At 42.7% G+C, this 21,463-nt stretch overlaps 1 protein-coding gene across 6 annotated transcripts in view; it reads right to left on the reverse strand.

Annotated features, from left to right (window-relative positions):
* RIPOR1 (RHO family interacting cell polarization regulator 1) overlaps positions 1–21,463 on the reverse strand; it is a 95,903-nt gene that overhangs the window by 45,201 nt on the left and 29,239 nt on the right. For 2 of the 6 annotated variants that reach the window (XM_083370735.1, XM_083370739.1), the window contains exon 1: positions 1,913–2,124. The exons of 2 other annotated variants lie outside the window; for them this stretch is intronic. In XM_083370735.1, coding sequence (XP_083226861.1) covers positions 1,913–1,931 — 19 coding nt within the window. In that variant the 5' untranslated portion in view covers positions 1,932–2,124. Of the gene's footprint in view, positions 1–1,912; positions 2,125–5,582; positions 5,602–21,463 lie in introns of those variants that run through there. 2 more of the 6 variants (XM_083370738.1, XM_083370734.1) reach the window with 2 other exon arrangements.

Raw genomic sequence — 21,463 nt, forward strand, 5'->3', positions numbered from 1 at the left:
TGGCAAATGGAATGTATTTATGATGGTTGCACCTTCCCTGGGTTGTGTGATCGCCATCTGCGACCTTCCCAGCTGATTTCTGATGAGCAAAGACAACGGGGAGGGAGCTGGATTCGCTTAATGACCATGTGATTCGCTTAACGACCGTGACAAAAAAAGCTTGTAAAGTAGGCCACGGCTCCATTAACTGCCTTGCTTAGCAACTAAAATGTTGGGCTCGCTTAGGGCTGTAAGTCAAGGGCTACCTGTAAATCTATTTCTCGCCCTTCTTCTACTTCTTCTGCCACTTCTTCTGCCTTCTACCTGCCCAAGCAAACATTTCCTGGGCAGCAACGACCCCTTTTTACTCTTCATCGGTCTCAGCTAGTCGGTCAAGCATTTTTGGCAAGCTGATCTGATCCCGCCCAACTGGAATGGGGCTGCGCTAGTATCACCAGAACTCCCACGACGCTTCAAAGCAGCCCAACTAAATATTATGTAGGGATCCTGGCAAGGGCCAAAGAAAAGGCACAGCAGAGCTGGCACTGAAAGGATTCTGTCCTGAAAAGCACAGCCGTCTCGTGGCATCTTGGAGATCAACAGCTCCATTACGGGAGAAGCTTTGGTGCCAAAGGGTTTTTGCCACGTGGCCCTGAGCTTTTGGCTTAACCCTCCCCCTAGAAAAATGTTGGGGTGCAGAATCAGCAAAGTAAAAATCTGTAGGACGACGCCAAAAGAGACAAATGCACCCCTCTATGGCCAATCAGGGGCAGGATAGCACCCCATAACCAACGCCTCTATAATACCCTCAGGGTCAAAATCTTGCCGTTCCTCATTTTATGAACCCAAAGTAACAATAATAATAATAATTGATCTGATTTGAATGCCACCCAATTCTTAACAACTCTTTCTTACCCTCTTCTTTCAACTATGGGGCAAATTTATAGATGCACAGATTAACAACGATAACATACATCTGCAGGTAAACACACACCACTAAGCGCAACACATATTTAATGGACCAGCATGCCACGAAAGGCCACATTTTGTAACTGCCAACTATTGTTAATTTATTTAATTTATTTGTCGCCCTTCTTGTGACAACTCTGGCTGCCTTACTGCAGCGTTAAGATATTTAAATCCTAACTTTTTTTGTTTAAAGGTTAAAATCATGGCAACTGGACCAAGGTTTGTTAATCTGAGAACTTTCATTACTCATCCAAGTAACGTCTTCAGTCAAAATAAAAAATTTAGTCAAGCAGAGCCAGAGAATCGTTGGAATGTACCAACTCTTGCCACACCAACTGCCAGGGTCTCTCCCCAAAATATATTGCAATTCGTCGATGAAGACTCCCATCATCCAGACCAAAAATATCTAAAACGGATTAAGATCATAGCAACTACAACAAAATTCGTTAACGCTGAGCTGTTTCGTTACTCATCCAAGTAAATTCTTCGGTTGAAATAAGATGTAAATGCTAACAAATAAATCTCTCTAAAACAATAAAAACGGAGAACTTTTCAGCAAGACAGGGTTTCCCTGGTCAACCTTGTTCAATTCTTCAGCCCTCCTGAGTTAAGCCAGTCCGAAGGAATTGATCTGCCATCTTAACGCTAAGGGCCTGTCAATCTTTTGCAGCGGAGTCATCTACGTTAAGATTACCATGGAGAATCAATGCCATTAGCCAAAACCTACCGGCCCCATTCTGTAAATCTGAAATAGCAATAACAACAGCATTCAGAGTTTATATAGGTTGTTGCTCAGCGGTTCCCCTTTTCCATCTCAAAGATGCCCCTGGAAAAAAAAAAGAATCCACCAACTGCAGGATTCCAAGGCTACAAGAATGCAGCCTTGGCTTCCTATAAAGCTCAACCCATTTTGGATCTGGAGATGGGAAAGCAAAACCCCACCTTTTTAAGGAGCATCCATTACCTTTGTACTTCCCTCTCATCCTGAAGCTGGGGCTTAGTCCATTGTCCTGAATTGAAGAGGAGTGGTCTGTCCTTCAAGGATCAACAGCAGGGTCCTAGATGCCTGATGCCACAGCTTCTCTGCATAGTCCCCACTAACTGCAGCCGAGAGAAGCTCTGGCCGGCCAGCCAAACAGTTTTGTCTCCTCCCCATCTTTCCTGACATCAGCAGAGTTCCTGCTGCTCCCAGGGTGAGTCAAAAGCCACACAGCCGTGCAGGAAGCCAGAAGAAAGGGAAAATGGAATAAGATTTCCCAGGAACAGTTGCTTTCCCCTCCCCCCCCCAATCGCCTTCTCCTTAAGAGATCTAAGGTCTCAATGTAAGAGCCGTGTGTGGTTCAGGACACGGATCAAGCATTTCTCCTTCTTTTTCCTGCATCATTTTTAAGGATACGAGTCTGTTATCTATTTTTTTTGTGTGTGGAAAAGTTCTAAAAATGAGAAGATGAAGCCACGGGTTTCAACAAGGTCTATATTTAATTATGAGCATATGGATTGAATGAATTTTGTACAGTAATCAGCGGTTCATATATGGATCTTTTTCCCTCTGCTGATTAGTTTTTTTTCTCCCTTTCTTGTCATGTTTAATTCACTTTAGTTAACACAATGTGTCTCTTCTTCTCCTCTGTCTTTTCTCTCTCCTTCCTTCCTTCCTTCCTTCCTTCCTTCCTTCCTTCCTTCCTTCCTTCCTTCCTTCCTTCCTTTCTGTATAACTACCATCTGTATAACTACCTTTATTTTCTCCCGTTGGAGCTGTAGTTGTTTTGTTTTTTATTATTTTTTTTAAAATATAAATATTGAAAACTCAGCGGTTTTTTTCCATTTATATATGGTTGTAATTTCCAGTATATCCAACCAGATTTAATGCACTGACCCTGCGTGCAGCTGGATGAGATCCAGATGTGGGAGAATTTTAATCCTCTTACTTGGAGGCCAACAGACTCAGGGTTTTGCTTAAGGCGACCGCACGCGAAGGAGGGGAAATTGGCTTTTTAATAGACACAGAAAAGCGAGACTTTGTTTTTGTTTTCTTTAATCAACCAAGCTTATTTTATAGGGGTGAGAAAACCACATATGAAAAACATCTGCTTCTGTTCACCATTAAAGATCAAGCAACACTGTCCTTAATTGGATTCCAGTCAACAGCTCTGCTTCTTTCAAGTAAAACTCCTTATCAAAGTCATTAATACTGATACTAAGGAGGAAGCGGAACAACTAATAATATTCTCCACCTTAGGGATGGGCACAATCCAGCTGTGAATCCCAGCCTCTTTCTCTTAATAAATGAAATTTCCAATTCTGCTTTCGTAACTGGGAGAAACAAAACTTCCCTGGGAGTGCCACCAGAGACAATCCAAGATGCTGCCACAAGTCAAATCAGAGTCTTATCAGACCCACCATGCTCCATTTTGCTGAGCCCAACCCTACATCTCCTCCCCATTTCATCAGAGGAACAGAAATTGAATTGAAACGATGCTTCAGATCACTTTAGAGAAAGCCAACAGGTCAAGGGGGAAGAACAGGAAACCATGTTTTCTATTGTTATGAAGGGACAGAAGGAAACACAATTTAAAATGTTGCTTTTAGGAGGCAATAATAATAATAACGCGGTGGCTCAGTGGGTTAGGATGCCAAGCTTGTCGATCAAATGATCGGCAGTTTGGCAGGTCAAATCCCGAGTGTCGCGTAGCAGAGTGAGCGCCTGTTACTCGTCCCAGCTTCTGCCAACCTAGCAGCTCGAAAGCACGTAAAAATGGAAGTAGAAAAATAGGGACCACTACGGTGGGAAGGTAACAGCGTTCCGTGCGCCTTTGGTGTCTAGTCATGCCGGCCACATGACCACGGAGACGTCCTCGGACAAGCGCTGGCTCTTCGGCTTTGAAACGGAGATGAGCACCGGCCCCTAGAGTCGGAAACGGCTAGCACGCATGTGTGGGGGAACCTTTACCTTTACCTTAATAACTTTACCAGGTGGCTAATCCTTACTGGAAGACCTCTTCTGCCAAGCTGCCAAATCCTTCCAAGACAAAAAAGGAAAAACTACCTTTCTTTGGGGGAAAAATGGCATTAGGGACAATTCTACTCAGAGGTCTCCTTGCCCATTTTCTGTGTAAAGGTAGAGTTTAGTCGTGGCAGTGCTCCAGGTGTCTCCAATTCCTGCCATAGAATGACACTCCTATTCTTTGCACACAGCAATCACAGCCAACAATGAAAGACACCAGATTTAAAATTCTTATAGATGAGTATTGCTTCAATGAAAGGGGCACAATTGGGTTACAAAGAGAATTGGGATGGGAAGTTCTTGCCGCTAAGTAATACAGTTATAAAGCACAACATCAAGTGCCTGCAATCCTAGCAGTCCCTGTTACCCTTGTAACCTGAGGACCACACAGGTCATTAAGTGAGGACCTCAAGTGACATGGGAAAGGGTGAGAGTTCCAAGAAAACAGGATGGTGGGCAAAAGCTACATGTGAGGACACTACGGGAGGTGAACGGGTAAGAGAAAAAGTGGGAATAGGAATAGCTTGTGACTTCCTGCTGGCTTCCCCAGCGACTTTATTCGTGGGAAGCCGGCAGAGAAACACATTACCAACCGCCTGAACTGTGATCATGTAACCATGGGGACACGGCAAGAGTTGCAACTTGGGATGGCTTAGGACCAGTCATAGGTATTCCTCATTCAACACCACTGTAACTTCAAATGGTCCCAGTAGCCGCAGGATGGCCTGTAAGTGCCATTCTACAGTTAGAATGGACATTTAAAGATCAACAAAATGACCATCTGTCTGCCACGGTCATGTGCTCCAACTGTAGGTACCGAATGGATGGACAGACAGATGGATAACTAGAAGATAAACAGGCATCCTTTTCAGACAGGGAAAAAAAAACACCTGCTGAAGTATAAGGACAGCCACAAAATGAACATCCAGAACCAGATGGCCAACCACAAATCCTTGAAGGGTGGGGGCAGGAGGGAGAGAGAGGTGATTAGTATTTATCTCATAATATCTACATCAGTCCTGCAACTGACCCAGGGCATTTCTTCCATTCTCTGCTACTTCAGAGACTTCCTCCTTAGGAGTGAGATCCCAGAGTCACAATTTTAAACCACAATGCAACCTGGGCAGCAAATTCTACAGCTTGCAAACACAAACAGGCCAGTCAGCAAACCTTCCTTGAAGCTCCAAAGGTTACTTCTCCCACGATGGAAGCCAGAAGAAAACAAAGCTTGTTCCTTCTAATTTGCAATCCACGCTACCTTAAACACGCACGCACGCGCGCACACGCCCCCACACAGATAGCTGAGTTGGCCCACCCTAGCTTCCCACAAACCTGATTGTCTGGAATCTTGTGGGCTGCCAACCGAGGGCTACACCTTTTTGCTAAAAGGTTAGCATTAAGTCGAAATCCGACTCTTCTCAGAAGTCGCCCCTAACCAGAAGTGGGTGGCACAACACACTGTCTGGAGACAGGTGATTCAATTCGAGCCCAGTGCAATGTGGGTTTCCTGAAATGCTTGAAGCAGAGGAAAGAAAAGAACACCCCTCTTCTCTTCCTGGCTCATAGTGCCATCTAAAGGCCACAGTCTTTCACCATTTTTAGGGCCAATTAAAAAGTCATCGTCTCCAACCTGGTGGTCCCCAGACTTCTTGATGTCAACTCCCATCACTAATTCAACTAGATGGCCAGAAAATATGGGGGATGAAGTCCACGATACCTGGAGAACATCTGGCAAAGGAAAACTGAATTGAAACATCTGGAAAGCAATTTCCGAGTTATTTAGGTTGCGACTTAAAGAAAACAAGAAAAAAAGACCTGAGATGTTCAGACCTAAAATATATATTGCTAGGCTCACAAACAATGAAAACAAAAGACTCCTAACGAAATTGCATTATTGTTGACCCAATGCAGGTCAGAAAACAAGAAAAACACAGTCTTAAAAATGAAGTAGGTTATAAAATATATTATGCATATATTCTGCATCACTTGTATGGTATTGCTAATGTGTGTGTGTGTGTGTTTATCACATCTAATTTTCTTCCGTTAAATATTCAATTTTGTCTTGCTAAATATTCATAGGCTTCCTTCATGTGTACAATTTTTCTAGTTAACTTGAGTAGCCTCTAAATTTAAATTACACCAGTTCTCCGATTTAAAAAAACAAAAACAAAAATGATTTTCATTATCTTACATAGGTAAGACTGAGGCATGATTCAATAAAAAGAAATCCTTTGGGATTACACATCAACCAACACCAGCAATATTTAGGGGTCCCATGTGATTCTTCTTTATAATTCCAGGAATATTATTATTGTGTTTATATGTTTATTTACCCACAAGTCAGAACGTGCAGCAATTTTTAAGACTGAGCAAGCTTCCTGTAGAAAACAAAAATTGTGTACATTTGTGGTCCACAACAGCTGCTTCTCTGTGTACCTTTTACTTTGAGAGTTTAGCTGGAGCTGTTTGAACAAATACAGGATTCTTGAACCGTGGTGGTATAATTCAACTTCAGCAACTTGAAAGATATGTGAACTTCAACTCCAAGAATTCCCCAGCCAGCATGGGAATTCTGGGAACTGAAATCCACACATCCTAAAGTTGCTGAAGTTGAAAACCACCACTATAGAGAACTTTTTCTTTCATTTTGTTATGAAGCCATGACAACGTGAGCCATGGTGGTGCAGTGGTTAGAATGCAGTATTGCAGGCAAACTCTGTCCACAGAGCCAAGAGTTCGATCTGACTGGCTCAGGGTTGACTCATCCTTCCGTCCTTCTGAGGTTGGTAAAATGAGGATCAAGATTGTTGGGGGACAACAGGCTGACTCTACAAACCGCTTGTAGAGGGCTGTAAAGCACTGTGAAGCGGTATATAAGTCTAAGCGCTGTTGCTAAGCACACTTTTTTCCCAGTCAAAAGGTTGCCCTGTGCTTTGAGCAGATGAGGCCAGGGCAAAGCTAAAATTACATTTCAGTTTGATTTCAACTGAATTAAATGTAATTACTATGGCTGCTTCTCCAATTACCTACGTAAAGTTTTCCTCTTTGGCAGTACTCTTGAGTAGAAATATGGCCACAATTTTAGAGTCCAAATATGGAGTCCTTGGTGCTCTCTGATCTTGGTTGTCTGCTTGCAGATAAGTTTCATTACCCAACTAGGTAACTTCAGTGATACTGATCCTGGATATATTCAACGCACAAGACAAAGCGAACCCCAGAGATTAAGCAAACACCAACTTCGAAACAAATTAGGCTGCTCCAAGGAGAAAAAGAGTTATTTTGTTCTCCTGCTGCTTCCAAACATTTATTTGTTAGACTTATAGCCTGTCTTTCTTTCAGAGGCTCAGATAATATACTTAGCATCCCCTTCTCCAACTGTCACCCAACCTTGTGAGGTGGACTGAACTCAAAGGCCCAAAGTCATAAAACAGGTGTCCATGGTTGAGAATGGACACCAATTTGATTCTTCCCCATCTTATTCTACAGACTGAAGCCCTAGTTCTCAAACCACAAGCTAAGAAAACTCGGGACTTTTTAAGGTCAACATAAAGTAGGTGGGCAATCTGATACTGATACAATGGCAAAAAACCTTCTCCATTCCCTCTTGCTGGTATTACAGCAGTAATTCCAAACATGGAAATTACATTTTTAGCTGGTGTGATCAGGACCTATCTAGCAGAAACATGTTGCGTTTCATAAGCAACATCAAAAACACAACATCCCTTTCGCATTTCCTGAGCATACTGCAAAGCAGTTTTACTTGTAACATTTTTCCAGTGCTAGCAAAGATTTCCACCACCAGGCTGTATGTAGATGCGACTATTTGATGCATAGCATGCAACGTTCCACTGGTTCAGGACGCAAGTCATAATTCCATAATTTCAAACTTCTACGTTTGGACTTCTTAATTGCCTGGTGATGTGTTGAGCTGCCAGGGATTTCGAAACGCAAACTGCAGCCATCCCCAATTTTTAAACCCGCCCTCCCCCTCTTCAAATGGGCACAAACGTACCTATTTTGCAGCCAAGTACCTATTTTGTAGCCAACGTTCTTAAGGAGCCTGGGGTGGTGGTGGCAAATAACATGCTGGAAAGCTGCGTGGGATGCTCACTCCTGTTCTGCAGAGTTATGGTTAGCAACCAGGATAGCAAGGCTAGTTTGTATAAATAATGATGCAACACAACATGTGAAAGCGTTAATGGCGCTGGTTTGGTTTTAGCTTCAACCTGTGTGAACGTTTGGCAGTCTGGTTTGTAAGTCACTGTTTAGGAATTACAGCGTGACACGCTGTACAAATCCAGCTGAGAGTGATTTGTTCAACAGATCAGAGTCAATCACCATATAATTAGGAATCCAGCCAATTGTGGATTCATCTACAAAACATGCTTTAGGAAACCACTGGTTAATTCCATCAGGGCTGTCTGTCACCTAATGTAGGTACTGTAACTCACACCTAGCCACCATAAGCTCTTTTCTTTTCTCCAGTTACTGCAGGTCTGAAAAATACTGTCCTTGAGTACTTTATCGCAGCAGGTGGCAGCACCTGCCTGACCTTGGCTGGGTTGAAACAAAGTCAAGCGGGATCCGATTTGATTAGTACCTGCAGGGGAGATAAGTAAAACACCCCACATCTAGAAAATCAGGATAATCACAATAAAGACAACAAGCTATTTCAGTCCTGCTATCAAGGATATTACCGTTAACATCCATGTCTAGATGCCATCCATATCCAGGAGTTACATTTATAGGTAATCCCCCAGAAATCGTGGGTGCTCCATCACTGGAGATTTTTAAGAGGAGACTATTAGACATTCACCTGTCTGTGACGGTATAGGACAGGTTCTCCTGGTTGAGCAAGGGGCTGGACTAGAAGGCCTCCAAGGTCCCTTCCAGCTCTATTCTATTCTGTTCTATTCTGTGTTCTATTCTATTCTACTCTATTCTCTCCCCATTTTCATATTCTATTCTATTCTATTTTATTCTATCCTATCCCCATTTTTATTTATTTATTTTTATTTATTTTAATTCCATTTATATCCCACCCTTCTCCGAAGACTCAGGGCGGCTTACAAGCTTAGCAGTAGCCTTCATTCTATGTATATGCCTGCTTATTAGGGCTTTCATACACACCCCCAAGCGGCATTATTACAAAGTCAGCTTAATTGCCCCCAACAATCTGGGTCCTCATTTTACCTACCTGGGAAGGATGGAAGGCTGAGTCAACCTTGAGCCTGGTGGGATGCGAACCTCTTCTATTCTATTCTATTCTAATTATTCTATTCTATTCTGTTCTGTTCTCCCCATTTTCATTTTTTATTCTATTCTATTCTATTCTATTCTATTCTATTCTATTCTATTCTATTCCATTCCATTCTCTATTCCTTATTCTATTCTATTCTATTCTATTCTATTCTATTCCATTCCATTCTCTATTCCTTATTCTATTCTATTCTATTCTATTCTATTCTATTCTATTCTATTCTATTCTATTCTATTCTCCCCATTTTCTATTCTATTCTATTCTATTCTATTCTATTCTATTCTATTCTATTCTATTCTATTCTATTCTATTCTATTCTATTCTATTCTATTCTATTCTATTCTCCCCATTTTCATTTTCTATTCTATTCTATTCTATTCTTCATTCCATTATTCTATTCTATTCTATTCTATTCTATTCTATTCTATTCTATTCTATTCTATTCTATTCTATTCTATTCCATTCCATTCCATTCTCTATTCCTTATTCTATTCTATTCTATTCTATTCTATTCTATTCTATTCTATTCTATTCTATTCTATTCTATTCTATTCTTCATTCCATTATTCTATTCTATTCTATTCTATTCTATTCTATTCTATTCTATTCTATTCTATTCTATTCTATTCTATTCCATTCCATTCTCTATTCCTTATTCTATTCTATTCTATTCTATTCTATTCTATTCTTCATTCCATTATTCTATTCTATTCTATTCTATTCTATTCTATTCTATTCTATTCTATTCTATTCTATTCTATTCTATTCTAATCCTCCACTTACATTTCGTTTAGTGACCATTCAAAGTTACAACGGCAGTGAAAAAAGTGACTTATAATCGTTTTTCACACTTATGACCAGTGCAGCATCCCCATGGTCATGTGATCAAAATTCAGATGCTTGGCGAGTGGCTCATGTTTATGACGGTCGCAGTGTCCTGGGGGTCGTGCGATCCTCTTCTGACAAGCAAAGTCAAGGGGGGGGGGAAAGCCAGATTCACTTAACAACCATGTTATTAGCTTAACAACTGTTCAGCAAAAGGCCGTAAAATGGGGCAAAACCCACTGAACAAATGTGTCGCTTAGCAACAGAAATTTTGGGTTCCGTTGTGGTCGTAAGTCGAGGGCTACCTGTTATTTGTTTTGGGTGTTGAGCGATAGGAATAAAACGTGCATAAATAAAAAAACAGACCAGGTTCCATGTTCCTCCTTTATAAGCTCTCCCAATGTCTGCTTGTGATTTTTTTTTGGGGGGGGGAATGCAAGAGTGAAGCTCCCACTGAAATCTGGTTGCTTCCAGATCTGAAGCCTATGGAAAAAAAAATGCCTCTCATCTACTCTCAGAGCAAAGCTTCAAAGCAGCTTCTGACACACGAGCAGCTGCAGGAGAGAGAACAGATTGCGGCTTTTGCAAATCCCTCTTTTCCTCCCATCTCATCAAACCTTGTGGGGGTGGAGAAAGGGAAGAAGAATGCAGACTTTTCCAAGAAAACGAATGGTGCATAATTTACTTTAAGTACTAGCTGTGGATCTGCCTTGGAGGAGCTGCTAATTAGCTATCTACTCCTCCTATATTTATTCTGAGTGGAAGCCCCAGAACTCTCACCCGTGAAATTCTTCCGCTAGGGTGGAAGGGCCATCGAGCTGCAAAAAAGGCTAATAGGCTCAAATTGGCTTCCTCCCTTTCTACTAACTCCCCCCCCCCATGGCTTTAAGAGGACAATGGCATTGGTTGCACCTTCCAGCCACACACACAACTTGTTGAAGCACGGTCCTGAATGCTGAACACTTTCTCGAGGTAGTCCTCAATTTACAATCGCAAAGGAGCCCAACATTTCTATTGCTAAGGGAGACACTTGTTAAATGAATTTTGCCCCCATTTTGCGAACTGGTTTGTTAAGTGAATCATTGCGGCTGTTAAGCTAGTAGCACGGTTTGTGAAGTGAATCTGGATTCCCCACGGACTTTGCTGATTGGAAGGTGTGAAAAGCTGATCACGTGACCCCAGGACACTGCAACCGTCGTCATAAATATGAGTCGGCTGACAAGCATTTGCATCACATGACCGTGGGGATGCTGCAGTGGCCATTAAATGTGAAAAAGCAGTCATAAGTCACTTTTTTCCAGTGCCAGGGTAACTTCAAACGGTCACTAAATGAATCGTTGCAAGTCGGGGACTACCTGTAACTTCATTGGAGACCTCTAACGTGAATAAATGGGGTCTCTCTCTCTCTCTCTCTCTCTCTCTCTCTCTCTCTCTCTCTCTCTCTCTCTCTCTCTCTCTCTCTCTCTCTCTCTCTCTCTCTCTCTCTCTCTCTCTCTCTCTCTCAAAATTAGGGAGCCTGGAACATATTCCTAGCTTCTGTTTTAAGCCACTGCAGGAAGAGAGTTGTGCATATGACAAAAAAAAAGTCAAAAATCGAAGCAACCTGTACAAAAACTTACAGCAAGGTTTGTTTGGTATAGCTTAGGATGAGAATCCAGCTATTACAGTTTGTCTTTCTTTTCTTTCTTTCAATTCCATTTATATCCCGCCCTTCTCCAAAGACTCAGGGCGGCTTACAAGCTTAGCAGTAGCCTTCATTCTATGTATATGCCTGCTTATTAGGGCTTTCATACACACACCCCAAGCGGCATTATTACAAAGTCAGCTTAATTGCCCCCAACAATCTGGGTCCTCATTTTACCTACCTCGGAAGGATGGAAGGCTGAGTCAACCTTGAGCCTGGTGGGATGCGAACCTGCACTAATTGCAGGCAGCTGGTGTTACTTAAGGAGGCATTAGCCCACTGCTCCACCAAGGCTCTTGTCAAGCATGTTTTGTAGAGTCGCATGAATCCAGGCACCCCAGTCGGTCCAAGAATGATTCAGCCAAATGGACAAAGCCAGCAAAAAAATAAAAATAAAAATAAAAATCAATTTACTGTGATCAAGTGACAAGGTTAGGATCTATTTTGTTTTCTCTAGAGCTGAAGTAACAACATAAAAAAGAATTACTGTAAGCCACTGCTATTGTTGTCAGAAGTAGGGTGCTTTTATGTGTGCAAGGACAGCATACTTATAATAATAATAATAATAATAATAAGCTGGAAGGGAACTTGGAGGTCATCTAGTCCAACCCCCTGCTCAGGCAGGAAACCCTATGGCATTTCAGACAAATGGCTGTCCAGTCTCTTCTTTAAAGCTTCCAGTGTTGGAGCATTCACAGCTTCTGGAAGCAGGAGGTTCCACTGGTTAATTGTTCTCACTGTCAGGAAGTTTCTCCTTTGTTCTAGGTTGCTTCTCTCCTTGACTAGTTTCCATCCGTTGCTTCTTGTCCTGCTTTCAGGTGCTTTGGAGGATAGCTTGGCGCTTATAACTGAGTGTCTTGGATGTTCTCATTCACTTTTAAGAAGAATATCACAACCAGGTAGGGAAAACGGGGAAAAGCAGAATTTCCAGGCCGCCCTATCCCGACTTCTATTTCTTTCTCATCTTATGCTGGTAAAGCCATCCCAATCCAGGCAAAATCATTTTTGATCTCAGCCTCCCTGGACTATATTACAAGAGTCTGCAATGTCAGAGAATACAGGGCATGGATGTATTCCCCACTGCTTCTAATGTTACGCTTTCTCTGATGGCTAACAGAGTATTCATTTAATTCGCACATCCTGGGTAGTTCTGATCTGTGCACCCCGAAGGAAGGAGGGGGGGGGGGAAAGACAGCCAGAATACACATTCAGAGGAGCAGCCAAATGGATTGTCATTAGGCAAATGATCCTAAAATGGAAAGAGTTGTTAAGCTCCCAGACAGATCCACACAAGCTGCTGAAGATTAAGAACAGGAGATGTTCAATGTGCCCGTCAGTAATTCTTAACAGCAGTTCTATAAAGTAGGGCAATATTCCATTTTACTAAAAGCTCCAGGCGAAACCCTATTACCGGTATTTCAGCTTCTGACTTTCTTCCCATCTCATACTACATGTCAAGATAGGCAGTTCCATCTACCTTGCAAGATTGTTCTACGTTCATCAGACATAGACTAACTAACTCAATGAGCACGGATGTTTTTCCCAACTCCGATGTAGGAGGAGGCCACTAAAAATATCAAGGACAGTCAAGAAAACAAACAAATGGATCACAGTATAAATCAGGTGGTACGCGACCATCCTAGAAAAGTGGTAGCGGGGGAGGGGAATGAGATGGCAGGAGCTGCAGGGGCTGTCAGGGCTCAACGGAAGCGCCAGGATCAGCGCTTCTTTGGGGCTGTCAGGGCTCAGCGGAAGCACCAGGATCAGCGCCAGGCTCCAGCTGGAGCTTGGTGCTGATCCTGGCGCTTCTGAGTCCAGAAGAAGCGCCGATGAGCTGGAATGTTGCAGCATCTCCAGGGTCTTGTGATTTACATCCTGATGCTTGGCAACTGATTCATATTTATGACGGTCACAGTGTCCCAGGGTCATGTGAAGTGACCAAAACCTGCTGCAACCACCCGGGGGGGGGAATAAAAACCAACCCCACCCCACCTCAGCTGCCAATCCTCAACAGAAATGCTCACAACAATGAAAACCTTGTACAGGAGGAAGAGCGCCGCCAGGCAGGCAGGCAGGCAGGCGTCTTGCTTGGCTGTGGCTTGGGGGGGCACTTTTTTCAGTGCCATTGTAACTGCGAACAGTCAATAAGCGAACTGTTGTAAGTCGAGGACTACCTGTACTTCATCACTTTTTGCCTTTTTGTTTTTTTGGTCAGGTTTTTGACAACTTGCTAGACAACTGGTGGTACTCGGATGTTGTCATATCCTAGAAGTGGTACAATGGGTGAAAAGCTTGAAAAGCCCTGATATAGGGCAGGGGTCTTCAAACTTGGCCCTTTTATGACTTGTGGACTTCCAACTCCCAGAATTCCTCAGCCAGCGTGCCTGGGAGTTAAAGTCCACAAGTCATAATAAGGGCCAAGTTTGAAGACCCCTCGTATAGGATCTCCTGCTTGAGCAGGGGGTTGGGCTAGATGACCTCCAAGATTCCTTCCAACTCTTGTTATTCTGTTACTTGACAAAGAAGCACACTGAGCCTCTTCTTTCCTGACTAGCTTCCTGGACTCCAAAAGCAGTCAGCTCCAGTTCTGGAACGCCTTCCCAAGAGCACTGCCACAATTATATCAACTCATTAGGCTGTCAATTGGTGGAATCCACGTGGCTCTTCTATATAATCAACCGTGGTGGTATTGTTTGGTATTGAAAGCTCAAGATCTGACTGCAGTCTAATTATTCTCAAGCCTCCCATTAAGAGTGGGGGGAGAGAAGAAGAAAAAGAACTCAGTCAAAGAATATTTAAAATCAGCCTTTGCAAAAAGCCAGAAGTAAAACAGATGGCAACTTCCATAAAACACAAGATAGTTACACCCATGCAGCCTGGTTCCCTGTTAAACTGTGGCCTCCCAAAATTGAGTTAAATGTCTGTTGATTCCACACGCAAAAGCTATTAAAATCTGCGGTGTATCCTTGTTTCTGTGTATTTCAGTTAGCAAAGTTATCAAACAAACTTAAAATGTTGAGGCGCTTCTCGGGGGGGTAATCCTGTGTGAATAATTGTACCAAACCCTTTAAGCTGAATTTCCCGTGAACCATGTAAATAAAGTTCGTACAGAAATAAAAGCAAAAGGCTTTCATTTTTTTTTATCCAAAATCAGTGGAAAGTTGTTCCATGCAATGTAACAAAAATAACAAAATAAAACAAAAACCAGCCAGGAGGCAGCATTAAAATGGCTCTCTGATCCGCAAACTTTCTAGACGGCGAGAATGTTTTGCAGACTACACCACGAGAACGGAGGCCTCTTGTTGGAACAGCTTCCTTGTTATGCTACCTTTCTGCCTGCCGGGTGAGTTTTGTTTATTTAAATAACGAAGAATTGCAGGAACCACCATATACAATGTGATACAGTATAAAATCAGTGCATTGTTATGACTTCAGTAAAAAAGAAACAGTTTCCTGCATTCGTTTCCCTTTTAGGATTTGCATTTATTCTGACAAGCTTCCATTACAGATAGTCCTTGACTTATTTATTTTTTTTATTTTAATCCCATTTATATCCCGCCCTTTTCCGAAGACTCAGGGCGGCTTACAATTTAAGCACAAACCAATGTACTTAGCAATAGCCTTCATTTTATGTATATGCCTGCTTATTAGGGCTTTCGCCCCCCTTAAGCGGCATTATTACAAAGTCAGCTTATTGCCCCCAACAATCTGGGTCCTCAATTTACCTACCTGGGAAGGATGGAAGGCTGAGTCAACCTTGAGCCTGGTGGGACTCGAACCTGCACTAATTGCAGGCAGCTGGTGTTACTTAAGGAGGCATCAGCCCACTGCTCCACCAAGGCTCCTACTTATGCTCACAATTGGGACCAGAATTTCCTGGCTAATTCTACAACCTTTTTTGGCCAGAGTTAAGTGTATGGTTGCAGTTGTTAAATGAATCACATGGCTGTTTCTCAAATCTGGCTTCCCCCATTGACTTTGCTTGTCAGAAGGTCGCCAAAGGGGATCCCCTGATCCTGTGACTTTGTGACTGTCATAAATATGAACCCGTTGCCAAGCATCTAAATTCTGATCACGTGACCATGGGGCTGCTGCAAAGGTCGTAACTCTGAAAAACGGTCACAAGTCACTTTTTTCAGTGCTCTTGGAACTTTGAATGGTCACTAAATGAAATTTGCAAGTCAAGGACTTACTTGTAAGACAAAACAGAGAAAAGATCTTCCTGGTGAGAAAATAAGCGTGGCATTAATGCAATCAATATGTTTTGTAAAGGAATAGCACTATTTCGCTGCATTCGTTGGACATTTGCTTTCCTGTTTCTCCCACGCTGCCCCCCCCATCTATCTTCATCAAAATCCGGGTAAACTAATCAACAACGTTTGTCATTTCTTTACTAACAACTCTGACAAGAGATCCATTGGGCTAACCCGTTTACCCTTCTCCAACAAGTTCCTCCATTTTGTAAGCAACCTAAAAGGCAGAGCTATCCCTCAGGAGCAAACTGGTTAATTTTTAGGAGCAGGAAACAGAAATTTGTTCAGACAAACCAACTTTCAACTTCCCCCCACAGCTGTCTTCCTGGCAGGCAGATACTGGAGGGGGGGGGAAATGAGCCTTGCGAACAAAGCGTGGCCTATTATCTTAATTCCCACCACAAAACAGAAACTGCAAAAGCGAAGAAAAAGTGGAACTAAGCCCATGGGCCAGGCTGCAATTAGAAATGCTTGCCCTCCATCCTCAAAGGCCTCACTGTATCTTTTACACTGCCAGCTAAACTGAGATGCAGCTTTATTTAATTGGTTCATTATCAACTATCTCAGCCTTTTTTCCTCTGGGGTAGTTCAGATGTGTGCGGACCGCAGTTCCCAGAATTCTGAACCAGCCTGGCCGTGGCCAGCTTTTTGGAAGTTGAAGTCCACCCTATTGGGGGATCCCCAGGCTGGGGAAAGTTAGAATAAAGTTATTATACAGTCAATGAAGTTGCTAAGGAAGCTTGTGCAAGTAATCCTCGATTTACAACAGTTTGTTTCGTGACTGTTCAAAGTTACAACAGCCCTGAAAATAGTGACTTATGACCATTTTTCACACAACTGTTGCAGCCTCCCCAGGGTCATGTAATAAACATTCAGGCGCTTGGCATAGGGCTCCTATTTATGACACTTCCTCATATATATATATATGTTTTCTGAGGTTTTCGCGGGTGTTTGTATGTAGATCTTCGGTCATTTGGGTTTTTTCCCACGTAGAATTGAAGGTATAAGAGCAACGTTTCGACGAAATCTCATCCGTCATCCTCAGGCTGGTGGCTTCAGCTTCGTATACAACACACACACACACACACACACACACACACACACGTGTGTGTGTGTGTGTGTGTGTGTGTGTGTGTTAAGTATTTGTCAAGGCTTTTGAATGCACCTTGCTAATTAACTCTTTCTTTCCTGCTTTGGCCTGATCCAAAGCTATCCACAGGATATAGTCAACTTATGAAAGCTGAATCAGCCCAGGTTCGAATCTCAGATAAAAAGGGTATGACTGACTGATGAGAACATGAGAAGTCTATATTTGGAAGCATATGGTAAGGATTGTAAATGCAGCAGCTGAAAGTCTTGTATCTTTCCAGGAGTGAAAGACCAAAAACTTTCTAGCTGTATCAGTGAGAAAGGGACCAGACACAGAGACTCTGTCTTCCACTTAAAGTTGCCAACTCATGTCTTTAAGCATAGATTCAAACGGAGGATCTCAGTAAGTTGATCCCCCAAGTTCCTTCCAAGACCAGGAACCGCTTTACCACGTCCCTGCTTCCCATATGACATGTTTACACGATGAAGACCATGCCCTTCAAGTCTAAATTACCATGCCCCAAAGACACTTAATGGCTCATCTAGGATTTATAGCAGAATGAAATGGCCGATGTCTACACTTACCGAGAGGACTAATGCATGCTTCTTGAAACCACGGCAAGGAACCTGGAGGCTCTAAATGCTGACATATCAAAAGTTGGATTTTCCCTTGACCTTAAAAAAATAGCGGATCGAGCATGCTCTTCCCTAATTCTCCCGGTGTTGTGCTAATTTTTCTCGAGGAAAAGAGTTTTTCCGCATTCAGAAATACGTTCTGTCATATCACCATTATGCGTTATAATTCCTTCCTCCAATTCGGGACAAAGGCAATAACGGTTTCTATGAGAACCGAGGATGTGTTTGATTAGACAAAAGATAAATATAGCCGACTGGAATCCTCTTTTTTCAGGGAGGAAAAAATGAGCTTATGGTTTAAGACAGGATAGATTACAGAAAGAAAAGAGTCGTGATGCAACCTTTAAAGAGGTGGATTGAAGATTGTCCTCAAAACGGCTATAAAGATCAGAAGCCACTTCTTTGCACCCTTCTTTTTTCCTTTCTTTTTTTCCTTTCTTACTTGGCCTTTTAGCTCTCCGATTTCTCTTTTTTTTTCTTTTTCCTTCCTTACTCTGTATTCGCTTTTACCTTTGTTTTTTTAAAGCTTTTAATAAAATTATATGTCCTGTGTAAAAATTAGAAGAACCCGGGCATGTGATGGATTGTCACACTCAAACTACACCCTGAAGTGTAATGTGAATAAATCTTGAGTTCAAATTACCGCTTCAATGGACAACATGACCTTATTTCAAGTCTCTCGCCACCAAGACGGAAGGGCTGGATACATGGACATGAAAAACCATGCTTTTGCTTATTTATTCGTTCATTTTATTCATTTACACCTCACCTTTATTATTTTTTTTATAAACAATTAAAGGCAGTGAGCATATCTAATGCTTTTTCCTCCTCCTACTGTTCTTCCTAGAACAACCTTGTGAAGAGAGTTGAGCGGAGATTACAAGTGACTGGCCCAAGGTCACCCAGCCAGCTTCCACACCTAACCTGGGACTAGAACTCACTGTCTCCCAGTTTCTAGTGCCTTCACAACTAGACAAAATCAGCTGCCTACGATATGGGAAAGGCTAGTCTGCTTTCTCAGGGATTCATCTCCCCATCAAAGACAAATCTCGTAAGGGAAAAACTTCATGGCTGAGTGATCTGATCTTCTCTATCTACTACTGATGAGAAAAAAATAATAATCAAATCATCCTCAGTCTATCAGCCTCTGGAGGAAGAGAAAACCAGAAACGTGATTTTAGAAAAACCAGAAGCGAGGCAGTCATCAGGGTTTAAAAATCAGTGCAAATCAGAAATAACAAAACGGATGTTAGTTTTCTCCTGACCCCATGGAAGGGAGGGAGGGGGGGAAGAAAAAAGAAAGCCCTTTGAACAGAGGATACTTGTGCAACTGAACACTTTGAAAAAAGGTTGAGATTTCCACTCTTAGTGGTGCACGTATTGTCCCCACTGCTGCAAAGGAGAAATGGAGAGAAAAACCTGTTAGAATCCAATGGATAGTGGGTTGTTGTTGTTTAAAAAAAAGGTTAATAAATGCCAAGATTGGTTTTAAAAACATAGATCAAGTTCTTTGCTACTCAAGAACTCCTTTGATGGACACCTGTGCCCTCACCCGGATTTGAGAGAAACCTGGGAAGATGTATTTGTATATAGTACATCCCGAATGCCAGAGTGATTCCCTCCAGGCACAACATAACAAAGCTTTCCACCTATCCAGCTTGACAAGTGTCCTCCAGGTGGTGGAACTGACCGCCTGGGATTTGCCTGCTTCCAACACCAGCCCTTTGCAACACAAGCACGCATACACACCACTCCTGAAGCATCTCTGCTCCAAGCTCCAAAGAGACTCTACACTATAGAACTGACATTCAGAAGAAAGCAGAGGATCAAAACAGGGACCCCCAGCATTCCAGAACTGCTGCCCCACAAAGGAATTCCATCTCTCCAAAGGTTCTGAAGATGTTGGAATGGAGGAGAAGACTTACATGTCCACGTCCTGGGAAGAGCAAGCAGCAAGGGCAAGAGAGAGACAAGGAGTCAGGATCCAGCTGCGCAATTTCCTTTGTTCCACACTATGGACAGAGTGAAAATACTGAAGTCTTCCAGACCTCCTTGCTCCTGAGCGCCCATCAACCCCACCCCCTTGCCTTCGCCATGGAAACGGGCCAAAGCCACGTGATTAAGGCAGGAAATTAAGGAGAAGCACCTCCTTCCCACATCCCCTGTTTCCCATCCATCCGTCGGGACAGAAAAGAGGAGAGGAGACCGGAAGCTTCTGCCACACCATAAGGAACGTAACAAAGGAAGGCTGCTTAAGGAAGATTCCCCAAGGTTTTCCAACTATCTGCACCAACAATGGGCAAACATTATGGAAGGACACACCCACCCACCCATCTCACTGAATTTCAGGCATCCTGGTGGCTTTTTGCTGGAGGATCAACTTCACCAGCTTGGAGGACAAGGAATAAAATTGGCATTTTATCATGCTATAAATAAGAGTTTGCATAGCATCAGCACGGCTGGGGAAGTTTCTGGATGGGGAAGATTAATTAGGATAAAAGTCTTTCATCCAGGAAATAATTTGCTAAGCTTGTAAGCCGCCCTGAGTCTTCGGAGAAGGGCGGGATATAAATGGAATTAAAATAAAAATAAAAATAATAAAAAATTTATTTTCCTTCTCCAATTGGCTCAAATCTCCAGGGTGAAATTTGGGATGGGGCGTGTCTGTGTTATCCAATGCTGATTTGGCTCATTTTGGAAAAGCACAAGGATTATCCAGCCTTCAATCCTCTCTTACAGGGTACTGCTGAGTTGTTGTGGACACTGGTGCTCTGATGGTAGTGGATATGAACAGAGGCAACTGCTCTTGGAGGCTGAATTTCGGTTGTTGTTGTTTTTTAAATGTGCCTTTGACCCCCAAAGGTTGTCCATCCTGACTTAGAGCAAACACCTCTCACCAGATAACTTTAAACACAACTGAAGGGCTTTTATTGTGTGTTCTTGAAAAGCATATTGATGCATCCAGCTGCAGAGCTGGCCATGTTTATATTCATTCATTTTTTTTTATTTTTTGTGCTTTTACGTTACGATTCCCAGCTGGAATTTTATTCCCATTTCAGGTGCTGTATAATCTGGATGGATGAATAAATGAGCAAACATCTCGGCAACCAGCAATTAGGAAACGAGAAGAAGATCGGGTGATAGCATCTGTATGAACGGTGGTCATTTCTACTATTGCATGAATGGGGATCGTACGCCCCCCGGGACGCTGCCACCGTCATAAATACGAGTCAGCTGCCAAGCTCTGAATTTTGATCACGTGACCCAGTGGGGATGCTGCAATGTAGGTTGTAAGTTTGAAAAGCGGTCATAAGTCACTCACTCCAGTGCGGTTGTAACTTTGAACACTCACTAAACGAACTGTTGTAAGTCGTTGTATGTCTCTTAAAAATGCAGAGAAGAAAAGCCAAAAAAAAAAAGATAATTGCACCCACTACCAATTCAAGGGCAATTCAACTCTGCAGTCAAGGGGAATGACCAGAAGCATCAACACTTGCCAGTTACAAACACAAAACTGAGCCGAGGCCAAGAATTTGGCAATGGGCAACCTCCAAGTGACTCCTGCATGGCTGGACAATGGTAAGTCTGCTTTAAAATCGAGGTCCTGTGCCAAGCTTGGCCAACAGACACCAGCTCGTTGACTTGTGAATAAAAAGTAAGCATGCCTCCACATCTCTCGCCAGTTCTTCCCACGTGACTGGGCTGGGAAGCACAGGCAAAAAGGACGAGAGAGAGCTCAACAACACACATGCAAACTTAGCAAC

This window comes from Vipera ursinii (assembly GCF_947247035.1).
Source record: "Vipera ursinii genome assembly, chromosome: 10".
Classification (NCBI taxonomy): Eukaryota; Metazoa; Chordata; class Lepidosauria; order Squamata; family Viperidae; genus Vipera; species Vipera ursinii.